Here is a 23,550-nt window from a genome sequence, read left to right on the forward strand (position 1 = left end):
CACATTCATATTCCCTCTCTCTCTCCCCTCTTTTTCTCTCTCTCCTTCTCTCTTCTCTGTCTCCTTAATTTTTTTTTTTTAAAGAATGACATTAGAAGGTGGGGTCTTAATTGGAAGAAGTAAGTTCTTAAAGGTGTGCCTTTAAAGGATCTACCTTGTTCCCAGAATGTTCTCTCTCTCCCCAGCCCACTCACTTTTGATCTCCTTCCCCCGCCCTCCCTCCGCCCCTTCTCTCTCTCCAGGAGATGAGCTTTTTCACAGCATGGTCTTCCACCATGATCACAACATCCTATCATACCACTGGCCCCAAACCAAGGAATCAAAGAAGGTAAAGTGAAACTTCTGAAACTGTCAGACAAAAAAATCAGTCCTTCCATCCAAAATAATTCAGGTACACTGTCAAAATGACACAAGCTGACCAACACAATGACTTGCATCAAATCCCATAAGATATGTATTAGGTCCTGGGAATGTAGCTCAGTGAGACAGCCCTTGCCTAGCTTGCACAGCATTGCCACTTCAGGCCTCCCCACCAGAATAAAGGTAACACATTTTTCACAGGAACTCAAATGGGTGTATCTTTTTCTAAGTCTTATTTTTTTTTCCATTCATAGTTTGTGTACAGTTGAAAATAACCTCACTACATATGCCTTATAGGATGTCAGTCATAAAGGAAAATAAGTGGATACCCTGATTAGAAAGCTGTTGGGTGTGCTTTCATTCAATTTAAAACCCATGCAGGGATCCCTGAACAGCTGAGGTTTTCAGGTTACCTAGAAAAATTAGCTCACAGGTGCTGGTGTTGAAGAAAGTTTAATCACTGTTTTTTATTCATTCCTCTTTGTAATTGATGGTACCAGCATATCATAAAAAAAAAAATGCCTTGCATGAACTGACTATGGATTCTCAGGAAAGGCATAATTCTTTTTACTTCAGTTTTCTACTATGCAAAATGGAAAAAGTCCAAATGTATCTATTTTTCTATCTATGTGTTACTTGTATCATGATTATTGAAATAGTCACTGTGGCCTACTGTATTTCATAATTCCTTGGGTGAATTGCAAAATAAATGTAAACATTTACAGGGAAGACATCAGGAACACAAAATCTATCCAAGCTAGAATACCAGTTGTTGCGTGTGTCTTGAGTTTGAGAATAGGTAAAGCCCTTTTATAAATTTTCTAGTCTAACAACAATGTTCACTCTACCTCTATTCATAAAAGTCACACCAAGCTAGGCACAAATAAATAAAATAATAAATTAATAAAGGCAAAGAGCATGAGTAGTTATATAATTACAGCGTCATCCACCTTGAAATATTTAAGTTTAGAGGTAACGTAGCAGTAAAAAGCACAAGAAGCCAATGGTGGCCCACACCTGCAATCCCAGCACTTAGGGAGGCAGAGGGAGGAAGATCGCTGTGAGTTCAAGGCTACCCTAAGACTACATAGTAAATTCAGGTCAGCCCTGGGCTAGCTCAAAAAACAAACAAACAACAACAGCAAAAAATAAAAACACAAAAAAACAAGGGTATCTTTTCATGAACTCACCTATTCACAGTCAGAACACCAGACAGTAAAAAATCCCATTTCAGTCTGAAGTAGACAGGCTAGGGTTGGAGATATGGCTTAGCCATTAAGAGCTTGCTTGTGAAGCCCAAGGACTACTGTTGGGCTCCCGAGGTCACAGTGAGCCACACACAGGGATGCAAGTGCACAAGGTCAAACATGTGTGCAAGGGGGCACACATGTCTGGAATCGATTTCAGTGGCTGGAGGCCCTGGCATACCAATTCATTCTCTCTCTCTCTCTCTCTCTCTCTCTCTCTCTCTCTCTTTCTCTCTCATAAAAAGGCTGTCTGTTGGCCATGCCTCAAAAAAAAAAATTAAAGTAGATAGGCTAGGTAAAAGCCCACTGTTAAATTAGAATTGAAAGGCACTGCCTTCTAAAACAAGAGGCAAATACTCCACATGAAGTTGACACTCAGTAACCTTCCAGTTAAACAAGTGAATGAGGGTTTCCAGTTAATGGAGACTGTGAACCAAAATTTCTAAAACAGCTAATTTGTGAGGAATATATCATTCCCCTGCATAGGAATAGGAGATTATTATTTCTCCATACCTGAATGGAGGAAATTTTGCCTGGGCTGGTATTACTCACTTATTTATGGGTCTTAATGGTTCTGACTGGAGTCAAGCTCTCATTGGAATGGTGTGAGGGCCATAGGTGGAAAACCAAATGAGAATATGACCAATTTGCAATACGTTCATATATTATTAAAAGCGTACAACAAAATTAATTTTAAAAATAAAACTAAATTTAAAATGAAAAAGTTGCATTTAACCGTTTTTTGGAGGGGTGGTTTAATATCATCATCATTATTATTATATTATTTTACTTTTGCTCCTTCAGTTTGAAGCCCAGACTCAAGGCTCCCTTGGGATGACACGTCAGAACATATGCACAGTCTGACCTGACGCTGTCCAGCTCTGGATTTAGTGAGTGCTGGTACTGACTGGTCTGCTCTTAGGATCTCAGAATATTTGTTTCTTGCGCCATTTCCTTTCCCACACAACTTAGAGGAAATTCTTGCCAACATGAGAATAACTAAGATGATTTACGATTCTCCTTAACACTTGAGAAGAGGCTTCCTTGCACATGGATATTGATCCCATGTCAAATGAAAACTGTGTGGCAGCTTACATGGCAGGGGCCTGAGGGCTCTGCTGGCTGGCTGCTTGGTGGCACTGTGGTCTCACTGCACCTAGTTCTAGCAGAAGAAACTTCAGGTTATCAATTAATTTTGTTAGGTGAATCTAAGTTAGAAACTTAATTATGATGGGTGTGTCACAGATTGTCACATAAAACCCACTTGACCCAAGTCCATAGTTTCTTCTTATCAAAAGTGTGCTATCAAGTACCGGCCTCTCTGCTACATAGGAGAAATCTCCATTTTATTTTCTCCTTTCCAGTGATTTTCCCTTTAGGATAGACAGTTCCATGCCAGTGGGTATATGGTCAGTAGAAAATGCAAAGACAAAAAATTATTTCCTTTTCTCTATTTTCTTAGTGATGGAAACTGAAGTTTGGAGAAATGACAACTGCAGATCACGGAACTTTATGAATAGGCATTTGCATTTGGGGGACAAGTGAGGTCATTGTCTATGTACCCTTCAGACTTTCAAAACCAATCACTGGTTCTGTGAGCTTATAGAATGTCTTCAAATGGCCAAGCTATTCATGTCTTTAGATACCCTACTAGGAATATTACCACAGTGTTTTCCCTTGAATGAAAATAAGGGAGCATGAAGAGACGTGGTGGCCATTTTCCTTCTACAGAACTATGACTGGGGCTTCCCTTCATCTGTTAGTCATGTGGAATGACTCGAGTCACTCATTCATTCCTTCAAGAAACACTATGGAGCCCACCCATAGCTAAGAAGATCTGTCCATTGTTTTCTTCATTAACATCTTCCATCCAGACATGTGACTATTCCTAGGTCAACTATGATAATCAGTATAATTGACTATGTTCAATTTTATTTTCAATCTATACAGTGAATGATGTGCCCAGTAATTGATGAAATATACAAAAGGAAGAGACTATTTCTAAAAGGTGAATATTCCAATTATTTTTTTCATTATTTATTTATTTGAGAAAGAAGTAAAGTAGTAGAGAGAGAAGGAGAGAGCATATTGCAAATGAACCCTAGACACATGCACCATATTGAGCATTTGGCTTATGTGGGTACTGGGTAATCGAACCTGGGTCCCTAGGCTTCATAGGCAAATGCCATAACTGATACGCCATCTCTCCAGCACTGAAAGTATTTTTAAATGCTGTTCCTTTGCATTTTCTAAATTGTCCATGCTGAACATGTATAATCAAGAAATCTGAGTTAAAATGTTATATGTGATAAGTATGTAAGAGAGGAAATAAAATATAAAGGAAATATTAGAAAACATTATATATGGCTGTCTCTTACTGACATATTTTAATAGCTGATCTGTGATATTCAGTAAATGTTTGCTTAATACTGGAATAGATCACTTTTTATGTTTTCTAATTCCAGACAGATTCTAATAATAAGTAAATGTTGCATTATTCTTTTTTTAATTTTTATATTTATATTTATTTATTAATTATTAGAGGGAGAGACAAGAGAAAGAGAAAATGGGTTCTCCAGGGCCCCTAGCCACTGCAAACAAACCCTAGATGCATGCAAACACCATGTGCATCTGGCTTACATGGGTTCTAGGGAATAGAACCCGGGTCTTTAGGCTTTTCAGGCAAGTGACTCAACCACTAAGCTATCTCTCTAGTCCATAATTTTCCCTAAAAAAGAAAATAAACAGGGCTGAAGAGATGGCTTAGAGGTTGAAGCACTTGCCTGCAAAGGCAAAAAGACCCAGGTTTGACTTCCCAGGACCCACGTAAGCCAGATACACAATGGGGTGCATGCATCTGGAGTTCGTTTGCAGTGACTGGAGGCCCTGGAATACCAATTCTTTCTCTCTTCCTTCCTTCCTATTTCTGTATCTCTCTCTCTCTCTCTCTCTCTCTCTCTCTCTCTCTCTCTCTTTTTCTCTCTCTCTCTTTCTCTCTCTCTCAAGTAAATAAATAAAAATAAAATATTTTTAAAAAGAAATGGGGACTGGAGAGATAGCTTAGGGGTTAAGCACTTGCCTACAACACTAAAAGACCTGAGTTTTATTCCCCAGCAACAATATATAACTAGATGCACAAAGTGGGACATACATCTGGAACCTGCAGCTTCTAGAGGCCCTGCCATGCCCATTCTATTTATCTGCTCTCTCCTATCTCTTTATACTTGCAAATAACTTTTAAAAAATACTTTAAAAGAAATGGGCAAAATGGCACCTTTGGTTATTGAGGCTGGCCATAAGATTTACCGCCCCTTCTCTAGAATTTTATTAACTTTCACAACCTAAAATCCATAATAAACTTACCATATCTACTTAATATACAGAAGAATTATGACCCAAACAATTATATGGAGGTATTGCCCTTGCTTGTGAAATACTGATGGAATCTTATTCTAATTTTCATAGGTTGCAAGTTAAATGTCTTATATTACTTTTTTAAAAAATTTTATGGCCTATGGGCTGGGGTAAAAGGTGGTTGTTTGCAAAGCCTACTGGTCTGGATTTAATTCCCCTGTATGCTAAATTCACAAAGTGGCACATGCATCTGCAGGAGAAAGAAGCCCTGAAATGCCTCTCTCTCTCTCTCTCTCATTCCTCATGAATAAATAAATGAAAATGTTTAAAAAATAAAATAAAAGAGGGCTGGAGAGATGGCTTAGCGGTTAAGCGCTTGCCTGTGAAGCCTAAGGACCCCGGTTCGAGGCTCGGTTCCCCAGGTCCCACGTTAGCCAGATGCACAAGGGGGCGCACGCGTCTGGAGTTCGTTTGCAGAGGCTGGAAGCCCTGGCGCGCCCATTCTCTCTCTCTCCCTCTATCTGTCTTTCTCTCTGTGTCTGCCGCTCTCAAATAAATAAATAAATAAATATTAAAAAAATTTAAAAAAATAAATAAATAAAAAATAAAAGAAACTATGGGCTATGAAGTCAAAATCTCTTGATTTCATTCTACCACTTTCCAGCTGGTTTTTGTTTTCTTTTTTTGGTGTACTGCCACTGCTATCAGGCACCTGTCTGTTCTGGGTTGCTATGATGATTGAATAAGACTACCTAAATAAATTCAATTACATAATTTAACACAGGATTGTGTTTTTAATTTTTATTTACTTATTTGAGAGTGACAGGCACAGAGAGGGAGAGAGAGAGAGAGAATGGGCACACCAGGGCTTCCAGCCACTGCAAACGAGCTCCAAACGTGTGCATCCCCTTGTGCATCTGGCTAACGTGGGTCCTGGGGAATCGAGCCTCGAACTGGAGTCCTTAGGCTTCACAGTCAAGTGCTTAACTGCTAAGCCATCTCTCTGGCCCAGGATTGTGTTTTTGATGCATAAAGCTTGTGAGTTGTTTTTTTTTTTTTTTTTTTTTTCCTGATAATGCAGTATCTCAGGCACAGGTCAATATTCACCAAACCAATGTTTTGCTTTGATTTTAAAGAATTACAAACCACCTCATTGTTGAAATCTGAAGCTAAACTGTAATTTTTCAGAGACTCTTAAACAGTAAGTATGTATTAAAGAACAAACATGGGTGATAAGATGGAAGAACTGTGTTTCTAGTAAAAGACATGGTGCATTATGTGTTAATTATTTTTCAAAGTCAGAAATACCTCTCTTTGGGGCTGAAGAGATAGCTCAGCCGTTAAGGCACTTGTTTGCAAAGCCCAAGGACCAGGGTTTGATTCCCCAGTACCCATGTAAAGCCAGATGCACTAGTGGCACATATGTCTGGATTTTGTTTGCAAGGACTAGATGCCCTGGTGTACCCATTCTCTCTCTTTCTCTCTCTCTCTCTCTCTCTTTCATAAACAAATGAATAAAAAAATAGAAATAGCTCTTTTTGTTTTACCTATACCTTTGTCTTTAGAGGGTACCCATTACACAAGCCAAAACACAGAGGTTAAAATGCACAACTATGAACAAGAGTAATGTGTGACAGAGCCAGGATATTATGTGCTTAGCATGTATTTTAGGTCAGGTATACTGGAGACCCTTTTCATGTAGGTCAAACAGAAATTTATTAATATGTACTTAATATACATGGCATATTTTAATATAAATATATAAAGTTCATATATGGTTTACCTTTTTGTCTCTATGTTACTATATGTTCAGAGTAGTTATGAAATGAACATGTAAATAAATAGTTTTTTTAAATTTTGTTATTATTTTATTTATTTATTTATTAGATACAGAGGGACAGAGGGGCAAAGGGAGAGAGAGAGAGAGAGAGAGAGAGAATGGGCACACCAGGGCCTCTAGCCATTGCAAACAAACTCCAGATGCATGTGCCACGATGTGCATCTGGCTAATGTGGGACCTGGAGAATTGAACCTGGATCTTAGGCTTCGCAGGCAAGTGCCTTAACTACTAAGCCATCTCTCAAACCCACAAATAAAGTTTTAAAATTTCCCTTCAAAAAAATGAGAATGAATAGTCATGTTTTGCACAGATACCTGTCAAACTGAAGTTCAAAATGGAAGGTAGATCAAACCATAAAATATATGAAGAGTATATAATAGTGACATGAAGGTACTAGATGAGCTAAGTGTCTGGGGACTGACTCTTCCAGATGGCAGCGCGCCAGGTTAGTCTATGTTCCGTACCAACAGCAAAGGTATAAAACAGATATATGGTAGCCATAGTCAAGAAGCCCTTCCCATTCATAAACAAATGGAATAAGATTACAATGGTTGGAAGATCTCTATCATTGGTGACAAGATATAATGATAACTTATGTTTTAAAATAAGATTGTGTTTTGTACAAGCAGCTGCTAGTATAATTATTAAATAACTCCAGTATCCAGGTGTTTGCATACCAAATGAAACCTGGGAATCTCTACATTAAAAAAATCATTTTCACAATATGCAAATAGTAAAAGCTAAATAAATCATATCTAATTCTTGAATATGTATATGCATATATATGTATATAGAAATATCTATCCTCCAGATTTTAAAGAGTCTAAGGAAGAAGGACAAGTATGGTTTTAATAGATTGACCAATTTGTTTAAACTAATGTAAATTTAAAAGGCATTTTTAAATGTTCTATGCCCTCTGGGTAAGCTTATTTAACAGGTTAATTTATTCTAATATTATATAATCACAACAGAATTCGGGCAAACTATATTTGAACTGAGATTAACATAATGACATACCTTTAATAGAAAGTCTTATCAGCTCCCTACAATTATCAGATGTTCTAATTTAACTGACAGTCAAACAATACAGAGGACAATTATAAAAATTCCAAAGCAGTATGAAAACATTTAAATTCATTATGCCTTACTCTTGGGGGGGGCGAGTCATCATTCTCTGCGAGGCATATGAAATGATTTCCAACTTGACGTTTACATGTAATACAGATCAGTTTTTGTTTTATGAGAGATTTCAAGCTGAATTCCATTTCCTTCTTATGCTATGCATAGTTGGAAAGGGGAAGACTTTGAGCTTAAAATAGGCAAGCAAAGCCAGACTTGAGGGACCAAAAAAACACCTGATCAGAGATTTCTCAGGAAGTTGGAACCCAGAGTAACCACAGGCAATGAGAAATATTTGCCAGGTTAGGGTGCCCCAGCCAAAGGGGCCTTTGCCTCTCTTTCCTTTTCCCAAGACAGAGCAAGAGGGGAGCAAGGAGTGATCTTTCAGATTTTGCTTCAGAGAAAATAAATAAATGGACAATATTTAAACCTACAAAACATAAGAAAAAATAATACTAATACATAAACAAGTGTGACACTTCCAGAGTCAAAAGAAAATTGCTTTGCCTAAGAGCCAGGATGCTTTTAGAGAACCCCGGGGGCGGGGGTAATGGGTCTAATACGAGCGGACCTCGAATGACTTCTACAGGTACACTTAAGGACATGATGAACAGGTAATGGAACCTGAGTCCTGAGACCCCTTGATGCTCACCTACACTGTTAAGGAAGACCTTTACTTAGCCTACTCTCTCAAATACAGCCTCTTCTGGAAAAACTGTCACAGTCACATACTCAGAAATAGTATTTTCCTAGTTACTTGGTCATCCATCTACTCAGTCAAATTGACAATGAAATTAGCAATCATAACAGATAACAGGAACTGCTAAATTTCAAATATATTCATGCCTCGCTCAGCAAACTCAGGTTATAATTATTATTTGGTTTAAAGATACTATAGATATGTATGCTATCATTGTTAAAATTAACTTCAAGATAGATCTTTGTGTACTATAAACAGGCAAATATATATATATATCCCATATATCATGTTTATTTAGATATTTGTTTTTGGCACAGGGCATCTCTATAGAATGCTCTCACTATAGGGGACATTTTCAAGCTTAGAGTATTTGGTATTTGTGGTCATAATGACTAGGTTGAGCTCAAATGACTTATTAGACAGATACAACATGGCATTTTATAAAATGGCCCCATTAAGGAGGATCCCCCGCCCCAGGGTAATGGGAGCTGGGGCAAGAAGATAAGAGAATACAACCTTTTATACCATATATAAAATTAAATTTAAAGAATAAAAGTGTGAAGAAGCAATTAAGTCATTAAAACAATTGAAAGATGTGAGCCAGAGTGGTAATGTAATAATTAGAAAAAGACAAAAAAGAATAGTCCTATGCAACCAAGAAATATTCTATATCCTCAGAAAATTTTGGATATTTTACTATATGCTATGTGTGAAAATCTCTACACTCAGTCACTGAATCCAACATTAACATGTACCAAGTTTTCCAGAACACAGGCACAATGTAAAACAAAACAAAAACTATACACTCTTTCATTAAAAAATCAGCCAAGAATTTCTAATCATTTTAAAAAGTAGAACCCAAAAAGGAAGAGCAACTTAAAATCAGATCCCTCAAAATCAATGTTTTATAAAGTATATGTGCCAAAACATAAAACAAGTCTGTGGTCATACCACCCTGAGTGCATCTGATCCCATCTGATCTTGGAAGCTAAACATGGTCAGGCCTAATTAGTACCTGGTGACTGAAATATAAAACATTTTTACCAGTCTGTACCTATAGCTGTAGTTATGGGAGTGGGGTCTATGATTATAAGGATTTTAAGGCTGGAGAAGGGGTTCAGTGGTTAAGGCACTTGTCTTCAAAGCCTACTGACCTGGGTTTGATTTCCCAGTACCCCTGGAAAGCCAGATAAACAAAGTGGTGCTTGCACCTGGAGTTCATTTGCAGCAGCTAGAAACCCTGGCACGTGTGCATTCATTCACTCTCTATCCCGTGCTCGCTCTCTCTCTTTTCTCTCTTTTTCTTCTTGGAAATAAATATTTTTAAAAGTTCATATTTTCACATAATACCTTTATAGCTTCTGATATCTATTAGTACTCACATATATAATTTTAAGGCATATGAGTATATGGAATTTATGAATAAATTTACAAATAAATTATATCAAATTGTATTCATTGTTTCAAGTTTAATTATAAATTATTCAATATATAGTTTGAAAATTATAAATAGTTAAATGTTTATTCATAAATACATTTCATATATATGAAATCATGTGTATAAATAATCTATATTACTATATTATTTTTATTCATAAATACATTTCATATATATAAAATCATGTGCATAAAAATCCATATTACTATATTATTTTTGCAGTTACTATAGAAAGCAATAGAAAAATACAAAATAGTTGTTACATAAAGAGGATATTGGCTGTAAAATTGAGAACCTTTGCTCTAAAAGAAGATTCTAATGAGGAAAATGAAGCTTTCTCTAGTACCTAAAATAACTAAACAGGTGTGGAGTGAGATTCTCTCATGTGGGCTTCAAAATATTTACTTTATTATGTCTATTTGATTGGGCAAAGACACTTTTTTCAAAGTCTCTAAATTCTTTACTATATGTTAACAATTGTATTTATTGCATAATATATTGGTTTTGTTTTGTTTTGTTTTTTTGAGGTAAGATCTCACTTACTCTAGCCCAAGCTGACCTAGAATTCACTATGTAGTCTCAGGGAGGTTTTGAATTCACAGTGACCCTCATGCCTCTCCCTCCTAAGTGCTCAGATTAAAGACATCTCCCACCATGGTAGCTATTTAGTATGAGTTATATTCTAACCCCTAAATATATGTATATGTGTGTGTGTAACCTATTGCAGTGATATGTATTATATCCACATACACAAATATTTGTGACTAAAGGCAGAGTCATAGATTACATTTTAAAAGCCTGATTAGAACAAGGGCAAATATTCCCTAGAACTATAAATCTCACTTTGCTATGTCACGATTCACTCCTATGGCACCTGGAAACAACTATATTAGAAAGAGTCCTGGGCTAGCTAAGCCATGCAGTATAAACAGACACAAAGAAGAAATTTGTAAGACAAGTTCCCACAAGGGTAGTTTCTCCTCGGACACTTCCTGCTGCCTAGAACTCTACCTTCTTTTATCTACATGGCAAATCTAGCTTACTGTAGGAGAACAAACTCATATCATTTTCCTCATAAAATCATCATTATACTGCCAAATTTGTACATTGCCTTTCTTTGGGCACACAATTATACTTACTTGTTTCTTTTATGTAACTTACATATCATCTCTATTGTTTATTTATAGGCCTGTCTATTGAGAATATAACATTTTTCTATAGTTCTAAGCAAAGCCAATTGTTATGCATGGCTGTTAACATGATTAAAACCAAAACAAAAAAAAGTTATGATAAAACCAGCACAGAAAAAGACATCAAAATGGAAGGGTAGGGCCAAAGAAATGGCTTCATGGCTAAGGGGCTTGCCTGCGAAGCCGAAGGACTGAAGTTAGATTCTCCAGGACCCATGTAAGCAGATGCACAAGGTGGTGCATGTTTTATGTTTTATGTTATAAAATAATTTAAAAGTTGAACAAATTGGGCTGGAGAGATGGCTGGGCAGTTAAGATGCTTGCCTGTGAAGCCTAAAGCCAAGGGTTCAATTCCCCAGGACCCATATGCACTAGGTGGCACATGCATCTGCAGTTCATCTGCAGTGGCTAGAGGCCCTGAAATATCCATTCTCTCTCTCTCCGTCTCCCCTCAAATAAACAAAATATTTTAAAAACTTTTTTTAAATGAACAAATTGAACTCTGAAATATATAGTTAATTGTTATTATTCATTTCTAACATTTTTAGATGATGAATAAATGAATGCTTCTGAGGAAGAAATAATGTAAAAAAACAATTCATATATCAAATAGTCACAAGAGAATCATACACAATCAGATAAAATCATGGGTAGAAACTAAAGTGAATGTTGGAATGTTGTATTCAAATAGGAATCAAAAATGTCCAAAAATATAAGCAGAATTAGAAGAATTTTACACTATATTCAAAATAAATCAGAAGTTCATTGGATTGTCATATCCTATTCCAAATTCCATCACTTATAGAAAATGAAAATTTGAAGAAAAAAAAACAAGTATTAGAAGTGATGTTTCATAGAATGTTTTAAATGGTCTCTTTTAGAAAAAGAAAGTTAACATAATATATGGACAGAAAAAATTATAAATACACACACACACATATGTATATATGGCTTTACTTTGTGGAGACTTGGAAAGTTAAGGTCAACAAAGCATCTAGAAGTAATGAAAGCATTATGCCACTTAGTTACAATGTAGCAATTTCTGAGGGCTCGAGAGATGGCTCAGCAGTTAAGGTACTTGCCTGCAAAACCTAATGGCCAAATTCTGTTCCCCAGTACCAACACAAAGCCAGAAGACAAAAGAGGAGCATGCATCTTGAATTTGTTTGCAACAGAGGCTAGAGGCTCTTGTGTATCTGTTTCTCTCTCTCTCTCCCTCTCTCTCTCTCTCTCTCTCTCTCTCTCTCTCTCTCTCTCTCTCTCTCTCTCTCTCTCCTGTCTGTCCTTGCTACTAAATAAATATTTTTTTTAAAAAAATCTGAGATGAGATCATTCAAAATCAGACCTGACTGTCAAGGACTGTCAACCTATCGCAGAACTAGGATAGGTTTTGTTCAGGTTAATACATATCAAATCTTGTCAGAAGATAGTGGAACAAATTTAAAAATCAACAAAGATTCTTTAGTACTTACTTAATGGTAACAAAACAGAGAGGAGGCCATCAAACCAGGCTGTCTTATTAATGATATAATTTAAATAACCATATGTTATAAAGGTGGGTAGAATTTGTTATAGGAAGTGTTATAAATGATGTATTAAAAATAAGTAGCAAACCAAGAGGACTTTACTCATGATTTGGAATCTGAACTAATTAGAAACATTCCAACAATATAATAATATGATTTCACTTAAAACAGACCATTGCTTTCAGAAAGTAATTTAATCATCCATCTGTATTCCTTATATGATATCGTTGAAAGATAATGACTCACCTATCCCTTCAAGGCATCTCTGTTAGAATTCCAAGAATTATATGGCTAATATACTTCTTCAATATAATCTGTAGTTTCCAGTTTGAAAAATGATTAAGGTCACATGAGCTTAATGGAAGACAAAAACAAACTGGGCACTTTTGTGACAGACTGTGCAGCCAAGGAGCTCACGACAAGTCAGGAAAATAAGCAGAGACACAGTTATAACTAAGACCAGTTTTCCAAATGAGCTTTTCAGAATAACAGTTTGCCAAGACATGTAGCCCTGGGGACAAAGAAATGTTAAAACCCTGCCTTTTACTTGGTCTAAGATTATAAAATTAATATTAGATTAAATTCTTTGTGCAAATCAAACAAATCAATATCATGTGTGAAAAATTCATGACATTGAAGCCACTGGTCTAAGAATTATGGGATTAAAAAAATACGGATACAATGAGGAAATTTTCAGAGACTGCATAGCCCTAATGTTAGATTATTTGTGAGCAACCCACAGTGTATATAGAGCATTTGCAACTCTATTAACTTTTCCTCAGCTCTTGCTGAAGATACACCTCTGAATCTACAGACTGTAATCAATAAACTAGAGTGCTTATATTGTAGGGTATTAATATTGGAACACATCATAAATTCCCAGAGCTAGTTTTATTGAAAATGTTTATAGTTAAGGAGTTACCCTGCTTCACTTCTGTAATAGACTCATCTTTTTCAAGGCAAACACTTCAAATCTCTTGTCAGTCAGCTTAATACCACCGCAATTTAACAGGACGCAGGCTCTCACTGGCCACCCATATGAGGAAGAGGAAGGAATCTGCCTAAAACCTCTGAAGATGGAGTCCTCAAGTGATGACATGAACCATGGGCCTATTGCCTTTTCATTTATGTTACTTTAACTAAATATTAGTGATGTGGCTTTAAGTGGCACACACAAATCTTAATGACATAGGCCACATCCTAGTAATCTTACGTTGAAAATTGTGAAGATTGATTAATTATTTAGGACCCAAAATGTTCATTTACAAATATTCTTTTTTTTTTTTTTTCTCTCCTTTTGGTTTTTCAAGGTAGGATCTCATTCTAGCCCAGGCAGACCTGAAATTCAGCATGTAATCTCAGTCTGCCCTCAAACTCATGGTGATCCTCCTATCTCTGCCACCTGAGTTCTGGGACTAAAGATGTGTGCCATCATACCCACTTCCAAATAATCTTTTTCATCACTTTTTACACCTCCCATCTTTCTCCAGGTAATCAGAGAAATGAATACTTAATGTACCTCTCTGCACTAGCCTGATGAGAGGCTAGTGAATCTGAACCTGATTTATTTCTTCATATGTTTGTTCCTTTGTGTTGCAATGCTGGGGATGGATGAGGGTTTGCACATGAAAGGCGTGTGCTCCTGCTGGTCCACCACCTCCCTCCCACAACTCTTTTTAGCATGCAAGCTCTTACATACATATTTTACTACGTAAAGAGAAAAATTCCTTCCAAATATTACCAAATGAAAGTTTTACTATCTTGATTATGTAATATTTTTATTTATTTTTAATTCTCTTTTTTATTTTATTTTTTATTTTATTTGAGGCAGGATCTCACTCTAGACCAGGTTGACCTGAAACTCATTCTGTAGTCCCAGGCTTGCTATGAACTCACAGCAATCCTCTGATCTCTGCCTCCCCAGTATTGGGATTAAAGGCTACCACACCCAGCTGGTTCTCTTTTTAGTTTTACAATATCTATAGCATATGATTTGATTGATTTTGACACGCGCATGTCCATGAAGCCATGTCACCATAATCAAAATGGAACACATAGCTATCACACTACCATTTTTTTGACTCATTATCTCTCCCATGGCCACTCTAAACCTCCTGCCCCACCTAACCACAGAGCTCCGCCTGTCACAATGGGTTAGTTGGCACGTTTTAGAAATTAGTGTATATACAACTACACAGCACGTAATCCCCTTTCTATGCCTTCTTTCACACAGTGTGATTAATTTATAATTTAACCATATTATTATGCACGTCATTAGTTTCAATGCTTTTTTTCTTATGCATTTTTAAGCACTGTACATGGATAGATCATGACATATTTATTCTTTCATCTATATATAGTCATTTAAGATATTTGTTCTTTTGCAAAAAAAAAAAAGGTGCTGTGATATTCTCGAACAAGTTTGCAAGGTGACATCTAATTATTTTTTCTCTGTAATAGATGTACTGGAGTATGATGGCTAGGGTACATGGTAGAGTGTGTACTCAACCTTATAAAAAATGGCTATTTTTCAAAATGATTATGGGTATTTTATGTTTTGCACTAGGAGAATGTAGGTTTTCCAGGGACTGGGTATCCCTGATACACTTAGTATGGCAATCTTCTGACTCTAGCCATGTAGGGAGGTTGTGGTAATATCACAAGTGTGGATTCATGTGCATTCCCCAAGGGCTAATGATGATTTACATTCTTTTCTGGAATTGTTGGCCACCAGAATACATTCTTGCATTTTGTGTCTATTGGTGTTTAAATCACATATAGTAAAATTCACTACTTTTGGTGCACAATTGCATAAGATTTATTTTAGAGTTGTATAACAACTACACAGAAGTATTAAATATCTGCTGATCAAGACACAGAAGAATTTCATGATCTTAAGAGCACCTTCAAGGAACCTGAACACCAACTTCTGACTCTAGCAGTCACAGGCCTGACGTAAGTTCCAATAGTTTGACTTTTTCTCAAGTGGTACTGCAATGGAATCTAACAGTACTCACGCTCTGTGTCTGGCTCTTTTTGCTTATCACGGTGCATTGAAGATTCATCTACGTATGAGCCAATAATGGATTCCTTCCTACTATTTCTGAGTACTAGCTATTCATTTGTATGGAAGCAAGCAGGTTTGATTATCCATTCACTAATTAAAGAGTTTTCGTGTTATTTCCAGCTCTTGCAAATTACAAATAATGCTGTCATATATATATGTGTGTGTGTATATATATATATAAATATATATATATGTTTTTGTGTAAAAAAAAAAAAACACAACTTTCTGTTTGGGAGAGATGGCTCAATTGTTAAATGCACTACTACACAAGTATGAGAGCCTGAAGGGTCAGAGACAACCCAAGTACAAATCTCCAAAGCCCCACATAAAGAGCCAGGCGAGGCCATGCATGTTTGTAACCCTGGTTCTGTGAGGAGTGGAAACAAAACTGCTGAGATCCACAAAAAGCAAGCTCCACAGCAGTATGAGAGTCTGGTGCAATTAACGCAGGTGGTGAGAGATGGAGCGAAGCACCAACAGCCACTGCAGGCAAGCACGCAGGAGCGACATCAGCCACGCATGCTTACATACCACGTACACATGAACGTGCAAAGAAATAACAATTTAAAATAATATTGTCATTCATCTTGAATAATTACATGTGCATAAGAAAGTGTCTACGTATTTTAAGGTGGTCCTAAACATCTCGCATTTTCACCAGCATTATGAAGACGCAACAAATCTGTCAAACATTGTATTGATGGAGATTTTCCCAAAGTGTTTCTGTATTCCTAATGAATAGGTAGTATTATCTCACTACTTCTCACACCCATTTCTCTACTAACTAATGAAGCCAAGCATCTGTGTATTTGTCAACTACCAAACTTAACCTATTTGGCTTTGGCAGAAGTATAACATTAATTCATGAGGAAAAACTTTTCAGTAAATCTGAAGGAAAACTTGGATATAAAAATTCAACTAAAGGGCTGGAGAGATGGCTTAGCAGTTAAGCACTTGCCTGTGAAGCCTAAGGACCCCAGTTTGAGGCTCAGTTCCCCAGGACCCACGTTAGCCAGATGCACAAGGGGGCGCACGTGTCTGGAGTTCCTTTGCAGTGGCTGGAGGCACTGGCGTGCCCATTCTCTCTCTCTCTATCTGCCTCTTTCTCTCTGTCTGACACTCTCAAATAAATAAACAAAAATAATTTTAAAAATTCAACTGAAAAACTAAAAATATTTACCTTGAGCGATTGATAAAAATTTACTTAGAACGCCAGGCATGGTGGCGCATGCCTTTAATCCCAGCCCTCAGGAGGCAGTGGTGGGAGGATTGCCATGAGTTCGAGGCCACCCTAAGACTACATAGTGAATTCCAGATCAGCCTGGGCCACAGTGAGATCCTACCTCGAAAAACAAAACAAAAAATAAATAAATAAATAAAATTTACTTAGAACCTGTTTTTTTTTTTACTGAAATATAAATATTTTAGGTTAAAAATATATAAAAATTACCCCCATGATCTCCAAATACAACCAATATTTCCTGAATATAACAAATAATGCATATAACATAAAATAAGTCAGTGAATTGGACTTTGCTAAATTATAAACCTTTCTTCAAAAGATGCTACTTAGGGCTGAAGAGATTTCTTAGGGGGTTAAAGGTGCTCACGTGCAAAGTCTGTTGGCCTGGACTTCAACTGCCCAGAATCTATATCAAGTTAAAAGTGCTCAGCAAGACGCACTGGCATGCTTTGCCCTACACACACGCACACACACACACACACACACACACACACACACACTTATATATACATTTATAAAACATGCTACTTAAAGAGAAGACAACCAAACTCTTATAGCATTCTTGTGTTATAGTATCTGTAACAAGAAAATATTTCAAGCTTTAATAATATTTTTATGTTATTTTTTATGTATTTATTTGAGAGCGACAGACAGAGAGAGAAAGAGGCGGAGAGAGAGAATGGGCATTCCAGGGCCTCCAGCCATGCAAGGGAACTCCACACCCATGTGCCTCCCATCCCCGACCCCCCCCCCCCCGACCCTCTGCATCTGGCCAACGTGGGTCCTGGGGAATTGAGCCTTAAACCGGGATCCTTGGGCTTCACAGGCAAGCGCTTAACCACTAAGCAATCTCTCCAGCCCAAATAAAAATAGTTTTTTAAAAAACTGCAGACATAATGTTTGGGTACTAAAGAAACATTGTGCAGCGTTCATGCTTCAGCCCACATCCCTCGAAGTCATAGTAGGAGCTATAAGGCATAAAGAGGTATTTCTTTTTGTGATAAAAATACGAGTTCAGTATCTTACCTATGTATTTGTAGCCTTCTTCTCCATTTACTATGGGTCGCAGCCACGTGGACCTAAGTCTACTATTATCGCGTACTTTGGCCCCTTGAGGAGGATAAAGTGTAAATAACATTTCAATTGCAGTGGGCTTTTTGACCATATCAGAATATCTTCCTGGGCTACCTGTAAATATAAAGAAGGCATATTGATTTTATCTTTTTGAACATTAGATGTTTGATAGAGTGTCTTACATGTTTATTAAGCACTACTTATCTATTTTAATCTATTGAATATTTGAATCTATTCAGCATTATGATGAAAACATAAATGGTCTTTCATAAAAATTACATTACTAGTAATATTACTGAATGAAAATTAATGAAATTTAAAAAGTAAGGACTTCCTGAAGTTTGTGACTTTCATCCCCAGCAGCTCACACAGTATTTTCTAAAAAAGTGCCTGCAAATTTAGCCTCCTGGTGTCATCAGCAATAGGGTCTTACCATTTAGTTCTGGTGGGCAACCAAGTGCTTAGGCAATAGGCTCTATTGTTTTGGGAGCCTCTTAGGTCTCCCTAACCAAACGTTCACCATGGGGGAGCTGCCAAATAATGGCAGTTGGATTTGTCAGCAACATCTGATTTCGTTAAGGTAAAGCTTTCTCTAACACCTGGCAGGGTGCTTCTGCCCAAAATATACTCTCTAACCCTCTATGCCTTTTTATGAGAGTTTTATCTTTTAATCAGCTAACAACGAGGAAGGTTTCTATGGTAGTCATGCTGTGAGCTACAGAATCAACCAGCCAGGCAAAATGAAGACATCAGTGCAATAGTGACACATTGATTACGGGAGCAATCAACTGCTCTCTGATTTTATATGAGATGTGGGGAGAATTCATGCCTGGTACTGAGAACCAAGGCAGAAGACTATGGCTGGTAAGGTCATAGAACCCTCGAGGGAAGCTTCAACTATTCTTTTGCTAAAAAGAGAGACTACACCTGCCCCCCCCAAAAAAAAAATCTTCTAAATGTCTTTATTTATCCCTTCTGATTTATGCTCCTCTCACTCTTAATTCAAAAAACGTATTTTTCTTTCTTTTTTTTTTTTAACTTATGGTTGCAAATACCAAGAACACAAGACCCATCTGAATAACAAGAAAGCTGAGTGCCTAGCAAGAGAGGAGTCGCCTCCATCACACCTGCCAGGGCCTGGACTGTTACAGAGGAGGAGGCAGTTTAAACACAGTGCTGGTGTCTCTGCTAGAATGAGAACCTCCCCCAGGGAGATGGTGACACTGAGGAGACTCAAGACTCATAGACACTGATGACTCAAAAGTCATCAAAGCAGAAAACCAGAGGCTGTAGAGGGCTCGACACTCAAAGAGACTTCTATCAGGCCCTCAAAGACTCAAGATCATTGTGGGAGAGGGCACAGGGAGAATTTAAGAGCCACCAGGCAGGAAGGTGTGCTCTGAGGCACCGTTCCTTTCATACAGCTTGACTAGATTTTTGTGACACCACAGTGATTACTGATCACCCCACTGGGGAGGATCCTCAGAATAGGGGTAGAGGAGAGGTTGAATAAGAGTATAAACCAACCGAAATATAACCAAATTGCAATAGGTTCACACATTAATATTCTCAATAATAATTCTCAATATTAAAAAAATTATGGACTTTACTAATGTTATCTTCAAATGCCATCAGTTTAAAAGTAGTGTTTAGTAAAGTTACAGAAAAAATAGTAATAAAAGTCATACCATACATACCATAATATAAACATATATTGTCATTTAGTTTTTCAAATATGTTAATTTATTTGAGGGGGGGAAGGAGGAAGAGAGAGAGAGAGAGAGAGTGTGTGTAAAAGGGCATGCCAGAGCTTCCTGCCACTGCAAAGGAACTCCATAAACATGAGCCACTTTGCATGTTTGGCTTTATATGGGTAATAGGGAATTGAATCCAATCTGCAGGGCCTTGCAAGCAAGTGCCTTTAACTGCTGAGATATCTCTTCAACTGTATTTATTTTTAATTTAACTGCCATTAAAAATATGTCAGTTGGACTGAGCTGAGAGTAGGACCCGCATTAGTCCTTGTTTCTTTACCTATCTCTTTATTCCCTCCTTCTCCCCATGAGGCAGGAGCCCTGTGAACTTTCTTTTCTTTCATCTTTCCCATTGTTTTTCCAGGCTCTCCATGTGGGATCTCTAGCCACATGGGTACCTTTCTATGGCTCATTCCTTCAACAAATGTAATAACTAAAAAATTTTTAAAAACGAATCAGATTAACCTGACAAAATGTTAAATAAAGTTTCATAAACTACCAATGCAGGAATTAATATTCGACATTAATATTTTTAGGAGGAAAATTTGCATGCGGGGCTAGACAGATGGTTCAGGAGGTTTTTAAGGTACTTGCTTTCAAAGCTTGCCCATCCAGGTTCAGTTTCCAAGACACACATGTAAACTGGATGCAAAATGTGGCACAAACATCTGGTGTTTGTTTGCAATAGGAAGAGGCCCTGGCAAAGCCATACTCATTCTCTCTCTTCCTCCCTTTCTTCTCTTTCTCTGTTTCTCTCTCAAACACACATATAAGTAGTGTATGTGTGTGTGTGTGTGTGTGTGTGTGTGTGTGTGTGTGTGTGTGCATGTGTGTGTATCCCAAGACTAATATTTTTGGTGTCAAACATTTATATACCACATATTGAGTACAGATAATTGCTCCAAGTACTTCAAAAGAGTAACACATTTAATTTTCATAACAAAGCAGTAAGGTAGGTCATATTTCCGTTCATATGAAGAGTCTGAGACTAGGAGAAGTTATAGGATTTGCCCATACTTTAATTTGTAAAAGAAGCAGGATGTGGAGCGAAGGAACCTTTGTTCACTCATCAGGAATTGTGTTAGGGAACATATGGGGAAGAATCAATCTTGTGAAAATGGCAATCTTACCTAAAGCAATCTATACATTTAATGCAATCCCTATCAAAGTTCCAAAGACATTCTTCATGGAAATAGAAAAAACAATCCAAAAATTCATTTGGAATCACAAAAAACCTCAAATATCTAAAATATTACTGAGCAACAAAAATAAGGCTGGTGGTATCACCATACCTGCTTTTAACCTATACTACAGAGCCATAGTAACAAAAACAGTGTGGTATTGGCACAAAAACAGACATGTAGATCAATGGAACAGAATACAGGGCCCAGATGTAAGTCCAGGTAGCTATAGCCACCTGATATTCAATAAAAATGCCAAAAATACTCATTGGAGAAAAGACAGCCTCTTCAGCAAATGGTGTTGGGAAAACTGGATATATATCTGTAGAAGGATGAAAATAGAATCTTCTCTCTCTCCATGCACAAGAATTAAGTACAAATGGATTAAAGACCTTAACATCAGACCTGAAACTCTGAAACTGCTAGAGGAAAAAGTAAGGGAAACCCTCCAACATATTGGTCTTGGCAAAGACTTTCTGAATACAACCCCAATTGCTCAGACAATAAAACCACAGATTAATCACTGGGACCTCATGAAATTACAAAGATTTTGCACTGCAAAGGACACAGTGAATAAAGCAAAGAGGCAACCTACAGAATGGGAAAAAATCTTTGCCAGCTATATTTCTGATAGAGGATTAATATCTAGGATATACAAAGAACTCAAAAAGTTAAATAATAAGGAATCAAACAAGCCAATCAAAAAATGGGCTATGGAGCTAAATAGAGAGTTCTCAAAGGAAGAAATACGAATGGCATATAGGTATCTTACAAAATGTTCTACGACACTAGTTATCAGGGAAATGCAGATTAAAACTACATTGAGATTCCATCTCACTCCTGTCAGATTGGCTACCATCATGTAAACAAATGATCATAAATGTTGGCAGGGATGTGGAAAAAGAGGAACCCTTCTACACTGCTGGTAGGAATGCAATCTGGTCCAGCCATTGTGGAAATCAGTGTGGAGGTTCCTAAAACAGCTAAAGATTGATCTACCATATGACCCAGCTATAGCACTCCTAGGCATATATCCTAAGGATTCATCTCATTGCCTTAGAAGTACGTGCTCAACCATATTTATTGCTGCTCAGTTTATAATAGCTGGGAAATGGAACCAGCCTAGATGCCCCTCAACTGATGAGTGGTTAATGAAGATGTAGCACATTTATACAATGGAGTTCTACTCAGCGGTAAAGAAAAATGATATTATGAAATTTGCAGGAAAATGGATGGATCTGAAAAGGATTATACTAAGTGAGGTAACCCAGGCCCAGAAAGCCAAGCACCACATGTTCTCCCTCATATGTGGATCCTAGCTGCAGATGATTGGGCTTCTGCGTGAGAAGGAAAATACTTAGTAGAAGAGGCCAGTAAGTTAAAAAGGAGATATAAAGGGAAGAGAAAGGAAGGGAAGAGGGTACTTAATAGGTTGGTATTGTATATATGTAAGTAGAATGATTGAGATGAGGAGGGGATATGATGGAGAATGGAATTTCAAAGGGGAAAGTGCGGGGGGAGGAGATTACCATGGGATATTTTTTATAATGTTAATAAAAATTGTGAAAACATATAAAATAAAATAAAATTTTAAAGAAAATAAAATAAAAATTAATTTGGCTTGCATAGTGAAACAATCTGAGGTCATGGCTCTGGGCTTTCTGGTTTGAAATTTCAGATTTAGATTGATGAGTAGGAGTTACTCATAAAACTCAACGAAGCAGTCTCCTGAGCAACTCTGCTAATCCTATTCAGAAACTTCCAAAAAGAGAACTAGTAATGTAAGTCTCTACTTATTACCTTACTACATTTTCTTTCCTCCTATTTTCCTTTTTTTTTAAGTCATATTTTTCTAGTAAATAAGTACAAGGCAATAGGTCTGTTGGTGGGTGGTAAACCTATAATCAATTAATATCTGACTAGTGCAGTCTTCTAGCTTGTGGGACTATAACCTCTCTTTTGATGCCTCGTAGCATGGTTTTCATCATCAACCTCAAAGGCCATGGCCAGAAGTAGGTAACACAGGGTTCTGGCTATGGGAGTCCTTTCTGCAGGTTCCTATATATGCAGTGGCCATTTAGACAGGGCAGTTTTTCTGGTATACACTGAGACATCATTCCTCCTGCACCTCTAAAGCTTCATGGGAGGTTCCATAAGCAGTGCCTACCCCAGAGTGTGACAACTTCCTGTTAATTCCAGGAAGGGTATTTTTATGAGTTTCACTAACATGTGCCTTAGTAAAAATCTCCACCATTCACTGAGCCAGAATGTTATGCCTTCCCCAAAGAATCCAAATGTGAGTGAACTGTACAATTTGTTCTTTCTAGGTACACCTCAGGTATGACCATTGCCTATGTCTTTAGAACTTTATCTACCTATATCTATCTATCATTATTTATTTATTTGCATGTGTGTGAGTGTGTGTGTGTGTGATGTGGTGTCCATGGTAGGACAGTG

The 23,550-nt window shown here is 37.2% G+C and overlaps 1 protein-coding gene across 1 annotated transcript in view; it reads right to left on the reverse strand.

Moving 5' to 3' along the window:
* Iqcm (IQ motif containing M) overlaps positions 1–23,550 on the reverse strand; it is a 311,800-nt gene that overhangs the window by 51,924 nt on the left and 236,326 nt on the right. The window contains exon 13 of the mRNA XM_045130639.1: positions 18,111–18,272. Within this exon, the coding sequence (XP_044986574.1) occupies positions 18,111–18,272 (162 nt within the window). The remainder of the gene's footprint in view (positions 1–18,110; positions 18,273–23,550) is intronic.

Source organism: Jaculus jaculus, chromosome 12 (assembly GCF_020740685.1).
Source record: "Jaculus jaculus isolate mJacJac1 chromosome 12, mJacJac1.mat.Y.cur, whole genome shotgun sequence".
NCBI lineage: Eukaryota > Metazoa > Chordata > Mammalia > Rodentia > Dipodidae > Jaculus > Jaculus jaculus.